This window comes from Homarus americanus, unplaced genomic scaffold (assembly GCF_018991925.1).
Source record: "Homarus americanus isolate GMGI-L3 unplaced genomic scaffold, GMGI_Hamer_2.0 scaffold14072, whole genome shotgun sequence".
Taxonomy (NCBI): Eukaryota; Metazoa; Arthropoda; class Malacostraca; order Decapoda; family Nephropidae; genus Homarus; species Homarus americanus.
Genome location: NW_024754528.1, coordinates 1,326,793 through 1,349,150, shown reverse-complemented (window position 1 = coordinate 1,349,150; position 22,358 = coordinate 1,326,793). Strand labels below are relative to the sequence as shown.

The following is a 22,358-nucleotide window of genomic DNA, read 5'->3' as shown; positions in this document are numbered from 1 at the left end:
GCCCCAACGTGACCACCAACATTAACCACGCCACACATTGTTCACAAGATTAATCTATTTTCTTTGGAATATGCATATAATGACGATACTTTCCATGGATAATGTCGCTAGTAAGCAAAGTACGTATGTCCAATTGTTTCACACGAAATGACAACAGATACTTTTCTGTTCATGTGTACAGTATAAATAGCTGTACAGTAATCACTTTTCCATGTCTTAACACTGTTTTAATGGTATTCTTGGCCGGTTGGATCTTGGTACAGTAATATCTAGTACTGTGCTGCACAACTCAAATCGTATGTGAGAACAGCAGTGAGGAACAAACAAACTTGTACAATGGCAGTAGATAATGAACTAAGAGTGTCATGATGCAAGAGTTTGAGGAGATAGGCAGTGAGATACATCAGCCAATCATAGACATCCCATGCAGTTACATGACAGCTAACTCACCCATGCACTTGGCAAGTACTCAACACATGATGCAATTACTCAGAAATTCATTTGAATGCCTGGAAAGGAGAAATGTTTTTTTGGAATTTCTTGAAACATTATTTTTATTTTCCGGGTATTGGAGAGTTACAGCGATCAAGGATTCCGGTTATTGAGAATATTACTGTATCACGTAAGGGGTGGTACAGGTACCAGTAATTTCTCTTCTCATTTCTAACTTGCTACTGTACTGTACTCCCAAGTCCAGCAAGCAACTGGATATGATAATCTAAGATAAAAAACTTGTTCATTATTCTAAGTTTATTTATTCATATTTCACCATTCTGTCATATTCCAGGCAAATATGGTTTAAAACAATTGAAGATATATTCTAGGTTGCACCTTGATGCATACCATGGGTTTCCACAAGAAATTAATGTCTGTTTAATGTACATCCAGTCATGTACATGAAGCAATGCTGACTATACTGTACAAACTAAGCTCAACAAGTTTTATCCAAATTAAAGAAGGTAAATATAAAAAAAACAATTATCCTTTACTTGTGAAGTACCTGTACATTCAAAATCAAAATGCACCTCCAAAGGCAGAGCACTCATTTGAAGCACGTCAACCTACCGTGTGAATTTTTGAAGTTCCTTGTACTCAACATCGGGCAGCTGGATGCATATCAGGGCTCCTGCAGGTTTCTTGTAGGGTTGTTGAAATTTAGCAATCTCCAGCAGCAGTTGCCATAAGGCTGGAACACGAGCAGCAAAGAACAACTGGTGACAGTAAACGTTGCCTCTTGATGCCTCAAGCTTCAAGTCCACAAACAGCGATTTTTCGTATAAACTGTAATGGGTGGCACATATAACAAGGCTTTTAACCACTATTACTGATCACGAATATGTATTACAAAATGACTGAGTCTTAAATGATACTAGTGTAATAAAAACGTTTTCTTCTAGTGTTATGAAAATCTACCACTAAATCAGAAAAAATAAAATTCAAAATATCTATATCATAAAAATATTCATGATAATACCATCTAACCCTGAGCCAAAAATCTACAAAAAAAAGTCAAAATACAAACCCAAACACATCAGACACCAGCTGCTCAGTGACCCTTTTTTGTAGTTCCAATCTCTCGCTTTCATACCTCAGCTGTAGGGACGTTGATCGAGGCAGTAGGTAACCTTTGGTGCGCCGTCTTACAGCTGTTGACAAATGTAAGAACAAAATAATTACTAAATATACAACAAAATACAATGTTCTATCTAAATATAATGTTTTATCTTCAAGGTTTCAAGTGACTTTATTTAACAAGCAAGAACTGCAAATTCACTCAAAATTTATAGAACAGAATTGTATCATCAGTCAAATATGGGAGTAATATGGGAGTAGTTTTGTGTTCCAAATAATATAATTAATCCGGGAAATCCCATACTATACTAGGAGTCAGAACAAGGTAAATTATGCCTTTACCCATCAGGTCTACAAGTCACAACTGACCCAAAGTAATGCGTGCCATCAGGGAGGGTTCTAGGAAGTGAAATTCAAAGCTAAAAACCAAACAAGTCTTGGTACTTCAGCAGCTTGTCCTTCATCAGCTAAAAGGGCTTTTGAGTCATAAGCTTAAGTCTTGCTGAGCTTCACCATAAAACCCAAGGGGGAAGGGAGGATTCAGAGTTAATCTAAGGATTCTTATTTCTGAAACCAGCCAGATACTGAATATCCAATGCTACTGAGCACCTGCACCTAATAGGGGAGGAATTACTGTATAGCACAAATCTGCCAACACTCCTGCACAATTCCCACATCTAGAACTGTCTATAAGGATATCCCTCTAAGGAAGGCTGATTAAGCTGCAAAACTCCTCTTGGATTATAGCCAGGTTGTGTAATTTTTATCACCTTAATTACTATTTTGCGAATGTTGATACTGGAAGCTATCCAGTGAATGAAAAGTTCCAAGCAGGCAGATGGATGAACTGGGGCTCAGTCCTGGAAATCCAGTGAAGCTAATGACATACAAGTTGATGTAGCACTAAGACTCACTAAATTCTCAGCCTTAAATAATAAGCCTGCTCCTCCCAGACCCTCCTCTCAAGGTTTGGGCTATGATAACAGCTGTACTGATTGTCTAATGAGTGTCAGCCACCTATATCTTGGGTCAGCCTGGATTGTAACACACAGATTTGATGGGTAAATACTCAAGTCTCTTTGGACCAAAGGCAAATTACAAAAGTAATATATATATATATATATATATATATAGTATAATTAAATAGCAATACACTCAAATTATGAAGCATTTCAAAGCTTTCAAGGACAATGCACAGAAGTTTATTCAGTGTGTTTAATGTAGAACATTTTTGCAAGTAATGGTAATGATTATCATTAAATTCAATACTTTCTGAAATAAAACCCCTTTTTTTAATCAACTTTTAATGACTGAGACCATTGACCTCAATAACAATATAACAATGATAACATTGTGTTTAAAAAATTGGATGTCTAATTTTGAAGCAATTTTTGATCAGTTTTACCAATATTTTACCTGATGATAAATTAAATGAAGAGACAGTAATCTGAGCTGGTGTAAAGAAAGACAAAAGTGTCGGTCGAAACATGAAACAACAAGGTAAAGTCAAGTTAATGAGAAAACTACGTGTATTACAGCAATACCTGAGGTTTAATAGGGAATATTGCACTGTAAGAGTATTGTGTGTTGTTGCTTCCATCGGTAACCAGCGATGAAGCCCAGGCCGTCACTGAGACCATTCATAATATTAGCCTTCATGGACCACCTGAGGATTCGCCCCCTAAGTAGCTTGAGGGTGGTTGAACTTGAGGCTGGTTAAGCTGGGGGGTAATCTTCATGTGACCCATAAAGGCTAGAATTATGAATGGTCTCGGTGACAGTCTGGGCTACATCACTGCTGGTAGCCAAAGCCAACTACTGTAGTGTGCTATCTTGTTCTGTTCAAATAAGGCAACCTCTGTAACTGACGTGTGGATACAAAGCATACATCAAACACTAAAATACAAAATGAGCAAATGCTTACTGCAATCTGCTGCATTTTCACCAATATCAAAATTCTGCAGTGAATGAACTAATGCAGAGAACAGAAAGAAACTACCTGGATAAAACATGTGCTGGGTTGTTGAGACCTTCCAGCCTCACTTAGTTATAATCTCCTGGGTGATGAACAGAGAGAAGAGAGTTTAAGGAAACCTCAAATGTTTGGTCTGCATCACCCACATACTGTACTGCTTATGATGCTGCCAACCACATAGCAACATGACTCAACTTGTACATTTACCAAATATTTGACTTAATCATTTACATACTGTACTAGTTACTACTGCCAATTTATATATGGTTTCCCAAGTTTGATTTGTTTTGAATTAAATATATTACCACTGATATTCAATACAATACAGTACAGTAAAGTACTTGAAGAATAAATATATTATCCTCTCTTAAGCATCTCAACAGGTTTGACTATTGTCATTATTATTAAATACATAAAACATATACAGGATCTACCATTCTTTACAGTAGCAAAACACATCTGCTATACATTTACAGTGCTCCGGTAAAACTAGTTCGCTCCTAATTTATATTCACAACAATCAGTTCTCGACCACAACAATAAACATCTAAGAGAACATATAAGACATTAACACACCATGATACAAATACAAATCAATAATATTCTCATCCAATTGGCAGCGACTCAAATTTCCGTCAGTTACGAGAAAAAATTCACCAAAAATCGATTAAACCCAATTGAGAGATTTTGGTGTGTCATTTCTGTAGGCCTCTTCTCTCATGGTAATCTATCTACAATTAGCTACATGGCAACTATCTATAGAGCTGCACTGTGAAGACATCAGTTTCTTCTCAGTCGGCAAGCTGGAAGGTACTCTGAGCTAGGTATTTAAAAAATCTATCTCACTATCCATCTCACACACTTATGCCCTCCATTATACTGTAATATTTGCCTGTAAAGTGAGCATAAAGTGTTTATTGTTTATTTTGTATGACATTTCAAGTATTCACATTATCAACCGTCATGTCCGGATGATAAACATGTCTCATCCATCTGAAAAGTGATGCAAAGTGTAAATTGCACAATAAACTCCCTTTTCTGGATACAATAAACATCTCAACTATCTGTAAAAGTGATGAATAGTGTTGTAAAATGCAACTCCCTCAAGCATCTACCATCACATTGAAAGATAAGATTATTTAAAAATGTAGTTTATTATACTGATATAATACTATTAAGGTGTATTACTGTATATACTATACTATGTTACACTCCAGTATGCTGTATTATAGAGCAGTAGACAACGTGAGGATAGAACTTTTTCTCTAAAATTACTTACAGCCAAACCATATATTCTAGCAAACTTCTAAACCCAAACTAACCAAGTTAGACAGACTAACCAATGGAATAATAATAGTAGTAAAGTGTAAAAACAATGTCACAAGCTAAAAAGTGAAAAATTTGGAGAAAAAAATTCTAGATACTGTATTTTTTTTTGTCAATTTGCCAGCTTTATTATAGTTCAGTGTTTCCAATATCAATTTCTTTATTTCACCATTATAAAGTATAAAATTTTCCGCTTTTTATTATCTAACACTTATTACATGGTTGTTTGTTAGCTAAAATACAAGTAGATTGTAATAAAAATTATAATGAATGAATTCACATCAAAATTATTCTTTTTTTTTTAATTTTCTGGTTCTATGTGAAAGAGCAACCAATATTAAATACATAGAAAGCAGTTGGTTTCATACAATAAAACAAAACTGGTTCCCAAAAAATCAATTAAAAGGAAGAGAGAGATACAACGCGGCTCTTCCGCGCCAAAAGGTTACAAATATAGCGGTGGGTGAGTATTTAGTCAGTAGAGTATTCAATACTTTTACATTTGACAGAGAGTAATGCAGGTAACTTAACATAGTGAAATACAGTACTGCATTATGTAAAACACTCTACAGTACATCAGAAATCATTACAGTAATGTACATAAATTACCCATTACAGTACGTATACAGTACCATTTATCACAACTTTTGAGGTGACAACCAAGACACTAATGTGGCAAGTGATCAACTCATAACAGTATCCCTGCCTGGCCATAACACACAACAGATGTGTTTGTTGGGTTTTGGTAAGGATCTAGAGTAGAGTACATGGAGTCATCAAGCTGTATCTCAGTCACAAGATGGAGGGAGCACATCACCTCTCCCTCCAGGAAGATGTTGAGAGCTGGAATTACAATTTTAGGCAATACAGTATTAATGTACTTTTATTTCTCGTTCATTTTCTTAATTCATTAATTCTACAATGCGATGCTAACTCTACCTAATACATGAACAAACAGCACCCACATAAAATTAAGACAGTAATACCGCTGGTTGCCGGGACATTTTGAAAACCTAGCTTAAACAAAAATTACTTCATAAATTAGAAGTTGTATGAACTCTTGACCAGACATTTTATAATCACCACGCTTGAGTTCTTTCCTGAATGATTCTTATGGATCTGATCACAATTTTTTTGTTTTTGGTGTGTGTGTGTGTGTGTGTGTTTTAACAACATTACACTATATTACATACCAAGAACAAGCAAGTGATAAACAAGAGAGTATCCCTCACACTGATATACCTAATATCCTACTGAAGTATACGATAACAAAACAAATCTCAGTGAGCCTGCCAGCTTTAAATCGTAAAATGACAACGCTAAAGATTAACAAATTATGGAAATACAGTACGTAGTATATATAAGTGCTGCACTGTTTATGCAGGGTTTCCCCTCCATCACCGGCGTCATCTACCATCCCCCTTCATTACCTACCATGCCCCTGTGTCACCTACCATGCCTATAACCTACTACAATGCTTCAATCTTCACCAGCAGTGCTGATTAGTGTTACTTTTTGACATTTAGTAATTACATGTACAGTAAGTCCTCGCTTAACATTGCCCCCGATAATGTTTTCGTTATAAAGTCGCTATTCTTTAGATACCCATGATTCGGATAACGTTCCAACGATTCAGTATAACGTTGTTCACGGACTACTTTGTACGGTGCATCACCCTCTCGAGCTACGCTTTCTCAGCTTAGTGCGCTACGCTCTCACTTGCGGAGCATCAAAGCATTCCCAATCTTTGTTGGCCCCCAAAGCATTCGTGCTTGCTTAAGTGTTTTTGCTTTTAATACAGTACTCTAACAATTTGAAATGGCTTCCAAGCGCCCATCAAGTGCTACTGATGCTAGTGTTGTGAAGAAGTAACGTAAGACAATTAGCCTTACTATGAAAATGGAGGTTTTAAACCGTTTTGAGAAAGGCGAATGTGCGGTGGACATTGCTGCTGCCCTATGTCTAACCCCCACAACAGTGCGTACTATCTGGACCAACACAGACAAGATTAAGGCTAGTGCTGGAAGTGGTAGTTCTCTGATGGCAACAGAGACAAATCGTGCTCGAAGTTCTGTGATTAAAAAGATGGAAAAGATTCTGGCTATGTGGATGGAGGACCAGAATCAACGCAATGCCCCTGTGAGCCTTCTGGTTATCCAGCATAAAACAATATCCTTGTTTGATGACTTAAAGGCAGTAGAGGGTGAAGGATCGAAGGATGGGACCTCTACGGCCAGCCGAGGATGGTTTCAACGTTTTAAGATGACTGGTGAAGCTGCTAGTTCAGACACGGTTGCTGCCGAGATATTCCCGCCGGAGTTCAAAAACATCATTGAGGAAGGAGACTACTCAGCGAAGCAAGTCTTCAATGTGGATGAGACTGGTCTCTTTTGGAAGAGGATGCCTGAGAGAACCTATATCTCCAAGGAAGAAAAAAGAGTGCCGGGTTTTAAAGCGGCAAAAGACCGCTTGACGCTGCTGCTTGGCGCAAATGCTGCTAGCAACTTCAAGCTGAAGCCTATGTTAATTTCTCGCGCTGCCAACCGACGTGCCCTGAAAGGTTACTCTAAGAAGTTATATACAGTACAGTAAGTGCCCGCCTTATGCTGTTTTGCTATTACATCAATACTATCTCTATACCAAGGCTCCACAACATTGTGTAAAATTATTGTTACGTTGTTGGTCAGATAGTACAGTATTATTTTGCTTCGCGTAACATTTTCCCTCGCTCACCTAGTGATGCTGTACAACGTCACCGTGGAGCATTAATCTCGCTTACACCTCTGCCAAGCGTGGATGCGTCGCATGTTATGTGTACCTCTTGTTCATGTTGTTGCTCAACTTTGCCCATTGAAATAGCTTCAAAATGACCGGCAAGTGATTTTGCTCTAGCATTTAGAAGAGGGACTGAAGTGTAGGCTAATGATGACTACTAGAGAAAGAAACTGTAAAGTGTACTGGAATGTCATGGAGAATCTTCAGGGCTACTACAAACTACACAAAGAGAAGAAACAAAGCAGGTAGTTAACACTGGATGCTTTTTTTGGAAGGAAGGAATACAAACAGCAGAAGAAATACAACTACCCCCAGGTGATTCCCGCCATCCTCCCTCCCACCACTCGCTTGCTTCACCTTTGGCCATCACTGAGTACAATATATCATACTAAATGTTAATTAAACATTATTGTAGTTTATATTGTATGTATTTACAGTGCAGAATATACAGGTATTTACAATTTGTTTATATTGTCTTAATTGTGATGCATGTTGTAGGGATGAAGAGAGGCTGGGTATATAACCTACTTATTTCTCAAGTTTCTTATGGAAAAAATGATCCACTTAAAGTTATTTCACATAACGTCATAGTTTACTAGAGTGTAACCGTCATGGTTAACAGAGGACTTACTGTTTAGTAAAATATACCCCCCAACCACCAGAGAGAACATACCATTTTCAATGTTGGTGAATTGTCTGGGATAACTATGGAATACATCCAAGATTCGACTCGGGCTATCCGACTCGACATTTTAGCGGGAAAAATCGACGAAAACTGAATGCATCAATGCATCTGTTGTGCTGAAACGGGCGGGAAATAATCAACACATTAACGCATCCATTGTATGGTAAAGAGTTACTATACATTATCTATGAACATGTTATAATTTACTGTTCCAAAACATGGTATGACCAACTACAGTAGGATATATCGCAAATTTTTATTACATTTTTTTATATCGCAACTACCAAAATTATCGAAAATTTCCAATATATAGTGATAAATTTATTTATTTCGAAAGGGAAATCGGGCAGGAAATATTTCAAATGTACCGCCATGGCAAACTAATGCATTATTTGCTCACCAGCGGCGCCACCGTGGCTGCTCACCCACGCATTCATGCTCGCCCGCTCAGTCTTTCTGAGTGAGTGACGAGTAAGCAGCCGACTCTGCTGCAGATTACGACTTCTAAGGTGAGTGTAAATGGGTTGCTAGTGACGTGAAAAGTGAAGTGAAGAAAATGGAAAGCTTAATGGAAAAGATTTAATACTGTAACTAATATTTTTGGTTTGTTGGTTTATGAAGGTGTGGGATTATCAAGTGAGGATGGCAGTGTGGTGTCTGGTGTTCCCGGGATGGTGGGTCAGCTGCCAGTCTGGTGTTCCTTGATATTGAAACAGCCTGTTGTTCCCGAGTCTAGTGTTCAATGGTGCTTTAGTTAGTAAGAAAATAAACTCGTTAAGTCAAGTTCAGTCACTTTTATTGGCCTCCAGAACCTAACCCTATTTTCCCCATTGATTACATGTAATTATATATCGCGATTTAGTATATAGCGAACATTGTTGGAACCTATTCTGCAATATATCCCGACCCTACTGTACTGGGCTAAATTATATTTTCTCGAATATTTGTTCTAAATGAAAAAATTACGAGGTCGCCCAACTTGCTAGTAAGCCAACAAGTGGCGAAAATGATAACCGAGTTACTGACGTTACGAAGACCAATGTAAAAACAGAGAAGATAACAAGAACAAAGAGAAGTGTAGTTATAAAGTACAGTACCAACTACAACAAGAACTAAAGAAAACAAATTAAGCATAAATCAAGGAACTTAATACCTATATGCATATTTTCCATCAATAATCTGCTTGCTAAGTAGAAGGTCTCAATACTGGGGAAGAGTGTCTTATGACTAAGGCTGAGGAGAACATACATAACCAATACAACAGAGGTATACGAGTGTACCAGTATTGGTCTTGGGTCAAGAAACAGCTGGACGAGTTGAACATTTTACAACCATTGCTGGGCTGCTGTGTGAACATTTTCAATGGCATAGATATATTAAAGTGGTGAAGATGTTAAATAGGTAACCAGCTGTACGGTCAGTACTCGAGTTACAGACGGGTTACCTTCCTGGACCCTGTCCTTAAGTCAGAACAGTGTTAATGCCATAGTTTAGGTTAGGTTAATTGTCCATTCAAAACAACAATAATATTCCATACATAAAAACTACTGTAAATAAAGTGATGTTAAACAATACAGTGAAATGAAAGTAACATAAGAAATGGTATTTTAGTTACAGATTTTTGTGGTGAATACATTGGGATCCGGTTCATGAGTGTGGGTGTTCATAACTAGTGGATAGCCTTACAGTACTGTACTGTACTTACAATGACCCATTACTCCTGCATGTTTGTAACAAGAAAGTCACAAGAGATCAGTGACTGTCTGAATGTTACCTTAACCCAAATTCTAGGGATAAATATCCTGTCAAATTTCAACAAAGATGTTAGGACTTATCACGCTACAAGATGCGTGTCTGTTAATAGCCAAGGTCACAGAGACAGACCAAGAGACATCTACACAATATCACACACATTTCCCCGATTTTAATTGACAAAAATTCTATTTTTACATGTGAAAAAAATTTATTAGAGCATTAGAAAGCAGTTTGAAATTATCCCTTTATGCACACAACCACATTATCCCCAGCATAATCTGATAACACATTTTCCATCCATCTGGAATTTCAAGTACCTAAGGTATTAACACTGGGGGGTAATCAATGCCATACAATACTGTACTTCAAAAGTGAATCATGCATGCTGAACTAGCCTTAGCAAGAGATGGGAAGATGACGACGTATCAAGACCATTGCCCAAAAGGCACTTCTTGATACACTTATATTGTGAAGCAATGTTAGCACATCAAGCTGCTCTTAGAAGGCACTGGCAAGGAGGAGAGAGAAAGCAATACTGAAGGTGAGGCATATTGAGCATAGTGTATAGTGAATGAGCAACAGCTTTAATATTAATTAGTGATTAGAAATATAAAGAAAGAAATATTGTTATGTATAAAACTGTATCTTAGTACAAAGTTCTTAAAACTTAAGTATTGTAAAATGGATTTTAATGATGGTCAACACTCAGGAAAATAAGTGTTCAGTTGTCTTTTCCATAGAAATATTGTAAACAAATAATTTTAAGTAAAAACTATAAAACAAGTGGCTACAAATATGTTATTTACTGTACTTTTTTATATAACAATAAGAATTACATCATAGTTGACCAAGGTTATTGGAAATAAATAATTATTAGAAACAATTTAAATTATAAACAATATGATATTGTAGCAGTAGTAATAAAAATATAATGATTACACAAAAATAATATAAAAAAGAAGTAAGATCGCTACTAGGAAACCTTCATAACCTACCATTTCTAAGGGTTAGTTCAGGTACCACTGACATATGTTGAATTCCAAATTAATCTAACCTAAGCACCTGCTATTATCTGTAAATCTACCTGAAATAATAAAACCTTTTAATGAATACTGTACTGTACCTCACTAACCACAATGACTCCTAATGCACACTGACTTAAGAAAATAAAGGGATGTAAATTTATTCTATATAATAAATTTAAAACAAAATAAAAATCCAAATTAAGACCTAAGTTTAAATATTACAAACACATACTGCACAGTACACTGGTGCAAGAAACAGTGGTGTTAACTCTGAATCCTTCTTCCTAAGTGACACCACAGGAAGACTTATTATGTATTGTAAATCTTCAATACCTCAACTGTTGTATTAGCAGGTGTGAAACAATACAGGGTCACTGACTAGGGATTATCCATCATAGAAAAATAATTTCATTACCATATAACTAATTCACTATTACCCATAGCACTAAAATTAATGGAGATAATACTTGCATGATCTTTACAAAGGGCAGTTCAGTAACTCCAAACTATAATAAAATTACAGCAAGAGGAGAACAAAAAGCATGGGTAGCTTACATTGTCGGTCCATTGACAGCCTGGGCCATACTCCTGAGTAGCATTAGCATCACTCCTGTAACAGCAACAGGGGCAGTTTAATCAAGGGATAACCAAGGTGAGGGAACACAAGTGAGAGCAGGTTGTACTGTACTGTAAGGATCTCTATACTGGGATACTTATTAGATACAGCAGCCAAGACAATAAGAAGAGATGGGCAATAAAGATGGCAGTAAATGAAGCTAATATTAAGACTGTAGGATAGTGGAATGAACTGTATTGAGACTGTAAGGTGAGTGAGATCAACGGACTGGACTGTATGGAGACTAGTGGGTAAGTGGAATGAACAGTTTGTCAGTATACCGAGGATGTATGATAAGGATGCAGAATGGAATGTCTAGGATGAGGAAGATACAGTATATAACAGCATCATGGATTACAGGGGGAGGAAGACGAAGGACTGCACTCTAGTATGGCATATTGAATATGGAGAAAGGAGCCGTGAGGCCAATGAACCTCGGGTATTCAGTGACAATTTGTAGTTGGTAACGGAGACCATTTAGCTATTGTAGTTATCTCGAAAGGTTTTCTGTGCTGGATGAATCTTGGATATGTGGTGAGTCAATAAGTTGTACTGTGTGGGGTAACAGTGCAATGTGGATACAAAGGAATTTGGGCGAGTCGGATACTGTGGTGACATTCATTTTGAGAAGGTAGTGACCACAATGTTGACTGTTGGCAAGTACTCTCACTTTGAGTTTCTGAAATGTAGATAATAGATAGCAGTACAATGTGTAGCTGGAGCCTTGGGACAAATTAGGTTTAATTATTATATATGTGGATGTTCAACACTTACAAGTATAGGTTGGATTTTGTTATGAGGGGGAATATTGTTGCCCTGTGGTACAAATTTTGTCTGAGGAGTAAGGCGATTCAACATGAAGTAGAAGGAATGAGTAGGGTGCTGTGTTGAGACAATGAGCTGTGTGCTCCACATGGAAAGAACTCTTGACCCAGAATGTAAACTGCTAATCTTTGTGGTTTAGTCGAAGCTTCTTACTGTTTTGAGGGCTTTGTTTTGGGTTCTTTGGAGCTTTTTCAATGCTGGAGCCACAAGTTTCTAGGACCTGGTTTAGGCATTCATATTCTATTACTGAGTAGGTGAATTGTTTGAACAGTATAATGCTGTGTGTGTGGTCCTTTTTTGCTGTCCAATGTTTGTGTTTATAAGTGTTTTGAGTTTGATGGAGATGGAAACATTTTTGTAGGTGGCATCAACACACTACATGAGAAGTGAAGGTAGGATGGAGTACAACAGCACCTACACATTCTGCACTAGTGCACACATCCCTCGACTCTCTCCCTACTTACCCCCTTAGAGAACTCGTGAACCCAAGTGCTGTAATGGTAAAGGTGCCATGTGTCTCAAGTTACAACAATAAACTAGGTAAGGTGTCCTGGAATACAGTGAGGCAGGAAAGGTGAAGTGTAAGTGAAACATGTGGAGGAACTAAGGTTAAGACAGCATATTACAATGGTAACTGACATACAGTAAACCTCAATTTAAAGGAATATATGGAGATGAAAGTCCATTATATCGAGGGTCTGTTAGATGTGAAACCCCCATCAAACGGAGAGAGAAGTTTGTTATATGGAGGTTTCACTGTACGGTACAGTAATAAAAATAAAAAATAACGTGAAAATATGAACGTGAACTGTCATGCTATTGGGAAATATTATAAATAATCTACAACTACAAGTAGAGAAGCTGAAGGGCAGGAAGGTATGTACTGTACAGATGAAAAGATGACACACAGTTACACATGTTTTAGTAGAGTCTGACTAGGGTGTTCAGATGGTTAGATCTATAGCCAAATTATACGGTGTTCCTAGTATGATTCGCTGAACCTAGAGTGAGAGTGTTCATTTCTTACTAAAAAATATACCTACCTATCTTAACACAACACACTAGGTTACTTTATAATCATTAACATATAATTTAAAAAAAAAGGAAAACTTAAAAAATATGTACAGTATAGTACAGATGGTATATAAAAATTTTGAACTTCAGAAGTATACTGTACTGGACATATTTCTATTGCCCGGTAATGCTTAAACCTCTAACACAATTAACCCTCTTGTGGTCTTTCATCGCAAAATGTGTCGCTAAACACTCTTGTGCCGGCTCAATCCCTCCCACTCAGTCGTATCTCACACTAACAGCATCCTTTCCGTAAGCAGAAATGCAGGAACAGTGGATCAGCCCCATCAACCACCCGAGTTCCTCCCACTGGCCTCGTGGGCTGGCAGATGCATCTCTAAGGGTGCAATTTGGGTCTGAATTGCTCTACACAATGTTTATCAAAATGGAAAAGTCATTCCTGTCACCGATGCCACCTGCATCGAAAGACTGCGAGGGGGTGAGATTTCCGACCATGGCCAGGAGTACCAGAGGGATAATAGTAATAATACAAGCTTATCAAAAGACCGGTAACATCCTCTACAAATTACATACACCTGTAGTATAATAATAATACTACCTGAGCACTGTCACTGCCACCAATCATATAAACTTTCCCTGACTCCAAGTTTTAATGTCCTGAATGTACTCTCTTCCTTCTTTTTATTACTTCACACTTCAACTACCGGGTAATTCTATCCATTCTTATGCTGATGATACTACTCTTCACTCTTCTTCACATTTTCCCCTTCCTCCTAACTCTCAAACTAGATCCGTTTCTAGAGCTGATATCATTTCATCTATCAATGCGGATCTGTGCACCATCTCCGAATGGGGAGGTAGAAACTTAGTTAAATTCAATAGTATTAAAACTCAGTATTTACCAATTACACTTTCCAAATTAGATGATCTCCCACCAATCACGTCAGGACACTCATTCTGCCAAATTCTAAAATAGATATGCTAGGCCTCACCATTTCCTCTAATATGTCATGGAAGCCACACATCCTCAACATTGATAAAGCTGCCTCCCAAAAGCTGGGAATGCTGTACATATGCCGTAGCTACTTCACTCCTGAGCAGTTGCTTCAAGTATATAAGGGATTCATTCATCCTAACTTGAAGTACTGCTCTCATATCTGGGGTGGCTCTTCTTCTGTTCAATTGTTAGATAAGGCGGAATCAAAGGAATTTCGTCTTATTAACTCTCCTCCTTTAGTTGATAATCTTTCTTCCCTTTCTCTTCACCACAATGTTGCTTCACTCTCTTTAACAGGCAATGTTCGGTGGATTTGGCATCCTGTGTACCGCCGGCAAGGCCGTGGGCTCATAACACTCATCTTGCCCGCGGTGCCCACCGTTTCTCTGTGGATGTTGGTCACACGAGAATAACCCATTATAGTACAACTTTCTTTCCTCACACAGCCAAACTGTGGAATGCTCTGCCTTCTTCTGTGTTTCCATACTCATATAATCTGTCTTACTTTAAAAAGCTGGTTTTCCAGCATCTTCGTGGTGTAGATTAATATAACCTTTTCCTTTTCTATTTTTAATTCCGTTTTATTCTTATTCCCCCCCCCCCAGGCCCCGATGTGGGTCGATGACCTGTGCCCGGGTGGGCTATTCCGTGAATATATAATAATAAAAATAAATAAATAAAATCATGGAGACTTAAAAATGACCCTGGGAGTTAATCATGGCTAAATCTCTTAACTGAAGAACCTATCAAGTATATTTGAAATGGGTTGACCCTTCCATTCTCAACATACAGACTTGGGATATTTTGTTGGGCAGAAGAACATAAGGAGTCTGCAATAGGCTGGTCGGCCAGTGCATGGCAGCTCCTGTCGGGAGTTCCTACCACTCTCTATCATCCAAAATCTATCTAGCCATCTTTTAAAACTTTCCAGCATTCCAGCACTGAACACAAATTGCTAAGCTTGTTCCACTCATCTACCACCCTATTTGTGAACCAGTTCCTTCCTATCTCCCTCCTAAACCTAAACTTATCCAACTTAAATCCGTTGCTACAAGTCTCCTGGGGATAATTTAAAAATGACTTGGTGAAATTTGTAAAGGACTATCATAAGATCCTTGAGCTACAGGAGGTAATGAAGTGTTATGTAACAATCAGGGATGTTATAATGACAGAGGATGATGTAGCTACAGTACTGTATTAGGGGTAAGGTCATTTTAGAATGGCAAAAGCTACTGCAATATGAAAAAAGCAACAGCATTCAATAAACACTTTGAGATATGAATTAGCATAAGAATTAGACAAAATAAGCCTTGCATTAGAAAGTAAATTTGTAAAATACAAACTATGATTGTGTAACCTACCGGTATTTTAAGTATTTCTAATAATTTTATGTGAGAACTAAGGCTAGACTTTGCTATAATATAATTTACAAATCTCTTTTTCATCAAACGGCAGACAAAATCTTGTATTAAATTTACCAATAAAAAGACATGGGGTAAAACTGAAATCCCATTTTCTGGCTGAGGGGATGAGACAAGTGGCCTGCTAGTATGCATCACCAAAACACCCTGAAAGAGCTTACCTAGTCCTGGAGACTCTTTATTCAGGAGGAAGGGGCACTGTCCTGTCAGATTGCTCCTTAAAAAGTCAAGAACCCATTCAAATCAGAATCTTTAAAGGAAGCTCCAACCCCAACCCAGTGATTACTTCAAAAGGTTACTAGGAGAAACCCTGGGGCCAGTTCACTTAATTCAAACTCATCATAAACTTAGAACTTGAATTTCTTCTTTCAACAACAAAACTCATAAAACAAAGCAGGACAAACTTCAACTCCAGGTCTCTAGTCACTTCTCTTGGTCACATAATGGTACATCATACTTTAATCCTATTTTATGACCTGCAGGTCAATCAGCTGAAAAGTGACCTGCAGTATTCTGATGAAGCAAGTAAGGAATAAAGGAAGCAGGCTGTGTCAGTACAACCTACTGAAGTATCTCAACTTGGAAGTACTGTACTGTATAATAGTACATAAGGTCTCAGAGATAAAGAGGATGGACCATGGAACTGGCCAGAGCCACAGAGTATGGAGTAGATCCACCACTCAGGAGCGTCAAGCCCTTCATTACAATTTAGACATAAGTTACCAAAAAATATTTCAAACAGCATGAACCCAAGTAGATCATATGCACTTGAAAGTATGTACAGTATTGGATAAAGAACTGTGAGTGCTCACTAAGGCAATGAAACTGGTAAGAAAAGTTCAGATAAAATCTGAGGTCCACAAGGTCTCTTATGGTACCGAGATGATGTGAGTCACGGGTACCCCACCATGTTGAACATTAAGGCCAAAGAGTCAAGATGGTAACCAAGGCCTCATTCCAACTGGAAAATAAACACGGGGTTACTTATTTGTGAAGCTAACATCTTATCTCTGGCCAATGGAGTCACACTTTAACAAAAAGATAAGTCTACTGCAGTGCAATTCCCTTTATCCAAATTCCAACAATCAGAATCTTCCAGGTATCTGAACTCTGCCCCATCCCCTTTGGTCCCATTTGGAAACAATTCTACGTATTTTAGTTCAATAATCCAAACTCAACTGAAGTCATTCATTTGCATGTCTGCCACCAATGGTACTGTAACTACTTTGTTTAGAGGTATCCTGGGCTCTTTGGTTGGTGGAAGGTGTTGGCTCTAATTCCCTGCTATGATAAACAATAAAATTGATGCATAGCATATCATAAAATACAAGAGCACATACGAGGTGTGATCCAAAAGTTCCCTGACTGGCTTCATAAAACCTTTCTCTTAACAGATATCGAATTTCAATCATCAGCAGGTACTCACCTTGGGTATAAGCTGTAGTGTTAGGATTGTAATTGTTACTTACTTTAACATTTAATAAATATTAAAAAGGTAGGGATCACTATCAACATTTGACCAACAAGAGTTAAGTGTGGCAATGAAGAGATCTACAATTTCTCAGGAGGAAAACCACAGGAAAACTAAAATACTCAAATTGCTGTAGTTGGGAGTGCATATGTACCATTCTTGAGGTAAGGAAAACCTCTCTCCTATACTGTACTAAGTGTCTTAAATAGTATCAGTGGGCAAGAATAGTAAATTATTATGAAAACTGAGAGGAATGCAACTCCTAATACTAGTGGTAGCTGAAAAAAAAAATGGGTGAAGTATGGAACTAAATCATCAACCTCCTTGTAAGAGACAAGGAGATACTGTACTGTATTGGTGAGTTCCATGTCTGGACTGAACCCATATAAATTTGAGTGAATTTGTACTGTACTTATCTTATAAAGTGACCGAGGAGTAGCTATATAAAGAATAAACCATAAGATGTACATACAAGAGTAAACTGTGATAAGATTATTAACTTACAATAATCATTAAACCTGGAATAAATGATTGGAAATATGACGTCCTAAGTGAGAATAAAAAAAACATGGGCAAGAAGTGTCATATAAAACAATAAACCTCACAATAGGAGCCAGAAAACCACATATAACTGCTACCCAATGATCATGATCCAATGAGAGAGAAGGTAAAGTATCCATATATTACGAGACGATAAAATACAACCAATAAATATTGTTCCTCAGCTACCAGTGGTATACACGTCTTTAAACAGTGACCCAGATTGATACCCGCCTGGGACAAATGTGAAGGTGTTGTCCAGAGTGAACCCACTGATAAGAGCAGGTTTTCTATAGTACATAAGCAAAGCTCCATCCAAAGGCCACAGTCAAAGTTAGGATACTTATCCACAATATGAGAGATAGTAGAGGCAAGACAATTATAAGATGAGCTGTATCAAAGTCAATATATAATTCCTCTAGACAAGGCTGGTCATATATAAATGATGCCATTATCATCATCAATGTTTTGTGACCATTTTCCACACTTACAAGGGATAGCCACAAATACCTGATGGCAGCTCCCCATGCTGCAGGCTCTCTCATCAGGTTCTTAGCTCTAATGTCATCTCCCCCACATCATTCTTGGCCTACCATTAGCTTTCCTCCCCTACATATTTAGACTTGTGCATCTTTCAACCCAACTGATCGCAACCATTCTCACCAAATACCCAAACCATCTCTGCCTACCTCAACAGTACACACATCTTCACCAATGCTCTTAATACCCAGCTGCTCTCTTAGCTCTGAAGAAGATATCCAATCTTTCATTGTCACAATTTACATCCACCTCACTATTCTCATTTCAGTTTGTTCAAGCCAGTGTATGTCACCCCTGTTAACTGCCCATATTTCACTGCCATACAAAATTACACTTCTCACACCAGTTGCACATTTCTTTCCTTTCAAGTGGAGGGAAGGTCTTCAGGCTGTCAATTAAGGCAGCAACTCCTTAAACTTCCTCCAGCCACTAGTGACTCTTGCAACTGAACTAACTTCAGCATCTCCTCCAGCACAACAAGATTTACAGTTGAAGGTAACCCAGACTTGCAGGAAAAGGTTGGAGTAATGTCATGTAGCATCAAATTATCTGTAGGATTGTTCAGTGACCCTTGTGACATCTGTAGTAAAAGGTCTTCTGAATAATTCCCTAAGGTGTGTTTGTTAAATGAAGGGAGAACATACTGTACTTTCTTCTTAAGAAAGCAGCAAAATCACAAGCCAACACCATGTGCAGAATTAATAAGTCAGTAAGACTGACAATCAGCCTCACTTGTTGAGACTGAGGGAGCCCATTGCCAATAAAATTAAAGAGGTTTTTTTTTGCTTGCATTGCTTACACCTGCACACTTGGGGAACATCAGCCCCACAGCTGACACACCATCAGACATACATTTGGGTCATAAACAAAAACAGCAAAATATTAACAATTATAAAAGTGAATAAACAAAATGGCAGATCAGCCGTAAACACCTCTCCTCATAAACAAAGTATTATACAGTATTCATACTGAAGGGACAGTGTAGCAGAAACCCTCATAACCAACGTAAGAAAAACAAACCAAACAGCTAAACCACTTAGCAATGTAAATTCCAAAATGACTTCTGGCGAGTAAAGACAACCGGTGATGACAGTAAACCAGACGCATGTGAAATGTGAAGAAGGAAATTCAAAACCCATATCTATGACGGAGGGGTTGAAGTCATATGAACTAAGGTTTGCCCTGTTGACCTTCGGATTCATTGACTTTCAAAGCAAATACTGTACTGTACTATACTGTGGTTGGAGCTTGTTTTAATTAATCCTGTTTTTGTCTGGGCAAGTACTGTAGCTGTTTATGTAACAGAGGCAGTGAACCAACAGGACAGCACTTCTTACACAAGAGTGTAGGGGGTGTTCTGGTGGTGACATATAACAGGTCACCTGTTAAATACACTAACCAAGAAGCTTAACATAAAAAATACAAGACTAAAACCAAATAAAATATCCAGACTGAAATGGAAAATACTATATAGTTAATAATGAAAAAAAAATCACTAGGCATCACACTTGCGACTTAATTACCTGCGATAAGTAGCATGAAGTCAGCAATGAGATGTATGTATGGCAAAATGTCCTGGACTTTAAGTTAAATGCAAAAGTTGGACCAAATAGTCGTGGCTGCCTTTAAGACAGTGTAGATACTGTACAATGTACAGTCCCCAAAACAATTATCATTAGAGTTGCCATCACTAAAATTTGAAACGTTAGACGAAATGCTTTGCCATATCTGCAACAGCCAGAGATGGGGTTAAGATAAGGGGAGGGAGTTGTCCTTGTATGGCACACTAGATATTTCAATACAACAAGATATATATCATTTAAAAACATATTCAATATACTCAAAGGTCGCTGAAGTAGAACTACCAACCATTCTGAAACAGGTCGAGTAACATTGCTCAGAAAGCCTCGAATCACATTAAACCAATAGATAACGATACTTTTTGGGGGACTGTACATTCTAGACTTAGTTTTCATTTAGTACCCTTAAATACTGGATGCATATGGACTAAAGATGCAACAAAAATGGACAATTTCTAATGCAATGGACTAAATGACACACCTCTGGAAAGTGAAGTCCACGAAGTGCAAGCTGCCTTAATTTATGGCCACTGTTTTATAACACAAACAGCCTGTGCATAGATTCCAATATAAACTGCCAATAGAAACAGTACCTGTATCATTAACATAGTAATTATCAATAATAGATTCAACATACCATAATAAGAACACTAGAAGTTAAAATCACAGTTTACAAAATAACATTTATTATAACAATGTTCAATATGATCATAGTTTTGATAATTTTATGGTACTGTACTGTACCTTATATTCTATCTTAACCCCTTCACTACTGGATGCCACTTAATATTTTATATGGCTTATGCCAGACAAATTTATTCAATACAGAGACCCAACATACCCAAGGAATTATTCTAAGTTTCTTTACTGATTTCACCCTCAATGCCACACTGAGGACATTGTAACACAGCACAGTATGAAAACATTCCATTCTCTTAAACTTGTCATGGTGAGTAACTTTCATTTCTGAACGATGAGAAAAAAAAATGCATGCACAACACCCAAAACACCATCACCTTCTGGAAACAACGGGTGAGACTCTCCTTTACTCACAAACTGGAGTGTGATGACATAAACTATAGTACAAATTTACACTCTGAAAATTGAATCAGATCAGCCAAACTTTCATTGACTGATACAATTTCCAAGACACATTTCTCATCTCCACCATATCAACCTGGCCATCAATGATCATTCTCACACTGAAGTGACTAAAATACAGTATTGTACATTTATGAAACAATTTAATACATGTGTCATAAATAGAATTTGCCAAGATATAATTTCTTTGTTTTTCTTAACAGAGTTGTCCAAACAGGTCTTAAGATCTTTAAAATCCAATGCAGCAAAAAAGAAATAATTGTAAGATAGATGTTCTTTCTGGCTGCAAACTGTTAAAAAAATGACCCAGCTCATGAAATAAGCCTAAAAAATAACCAAAATTACTGTAACCTGTATGTTCATATGTGACACCAACACCTCAAATTCATATCAATACAGTACAAACATCTGGTTATCATTATGAGCACCTGAATTTCACTTTGAAGTCATTACAAGCCTGTCTTAGTAACTTGACATCATTATGAGCACCTGTGGGTCACCTGGTATCATTAAGGACATCTTTGAGTCACACTGAGCACCTGAGGTTATAATGCATACCTATTAGTCACCCTGGTCATTATATATGTGTACTGTACCTATATAATTCTTTCAAGTTTTCCCATAAAAGTGCACCATACATTCGACTCTTCCCAACTTTGGTTCTCCTACATTAGACAAGTTTACATTCCTTTCTCATTTAATCCCATAATTTATATTACCTTTTGTTACTTCAGTATTTTGTCAGACACTATTTTTCCTTATCCAACAGTTTATACAATTTTAGTTGGCTCTGACTGTCACACATTACCACACTGTACCAAAAATAATAAATGTATTACAATAACTCGACACCAATACCTTTTTTTTCTTTGGATTTCTACAAAAATGTTCCAGTTATTATATACAGTACTGTACGGTACACAGAAATTAGAAAACTTATTGGCGAGAATTAATGGTTTTAAAATCATAACCTAAGCTATGGTACTAGTAGCTATTTAGGTTAAGGAACTCACTTTTGAGTAAGGTAAAAAGTTGTGAATTTCCATAATTCCCCCCAATCAATTTTCTACTCCATATAAAAACAACAAATGTTCCACTGAAAATCCCAATGAAAAAGAA

General features: G+C 37.4%; 1 protein-coding gene across 3 annotated transcripts in view; it reads right to left on the bottom strand.

Moving 5' to 3' along the window:
- Positions 1-22,358, bottom strand: part of LOC121855816 — a 75,189-nt gene that overhangs the window by 46,311 nt on the left and 6,520 nt on the right. For all 3 annotated transcript variants that reach the window (XM_042350934.1, XM_042350936.1, XM_042350935.1), the window contains 3 exons: positions 11,669-11,723; positions 1,523-1,646; positions 1,066-1,281 (listed from right to left, as the gene is read on the bottom strand). In XM_042350934.1, coding sequence (XP_042206868.1) covers positions 1,066-1,281; positions 1,523-1,646; positions 11,669-11,681 — 353 coding nt within the window. In that variant the 5' untranslated portion in view covers positions 11,682-11,723. The remainder of the gene's footprint in view (positions 1-1,065; positions 1,282-1,522; positions 1,647-11,668; positions 11,724-22,358) is intronic.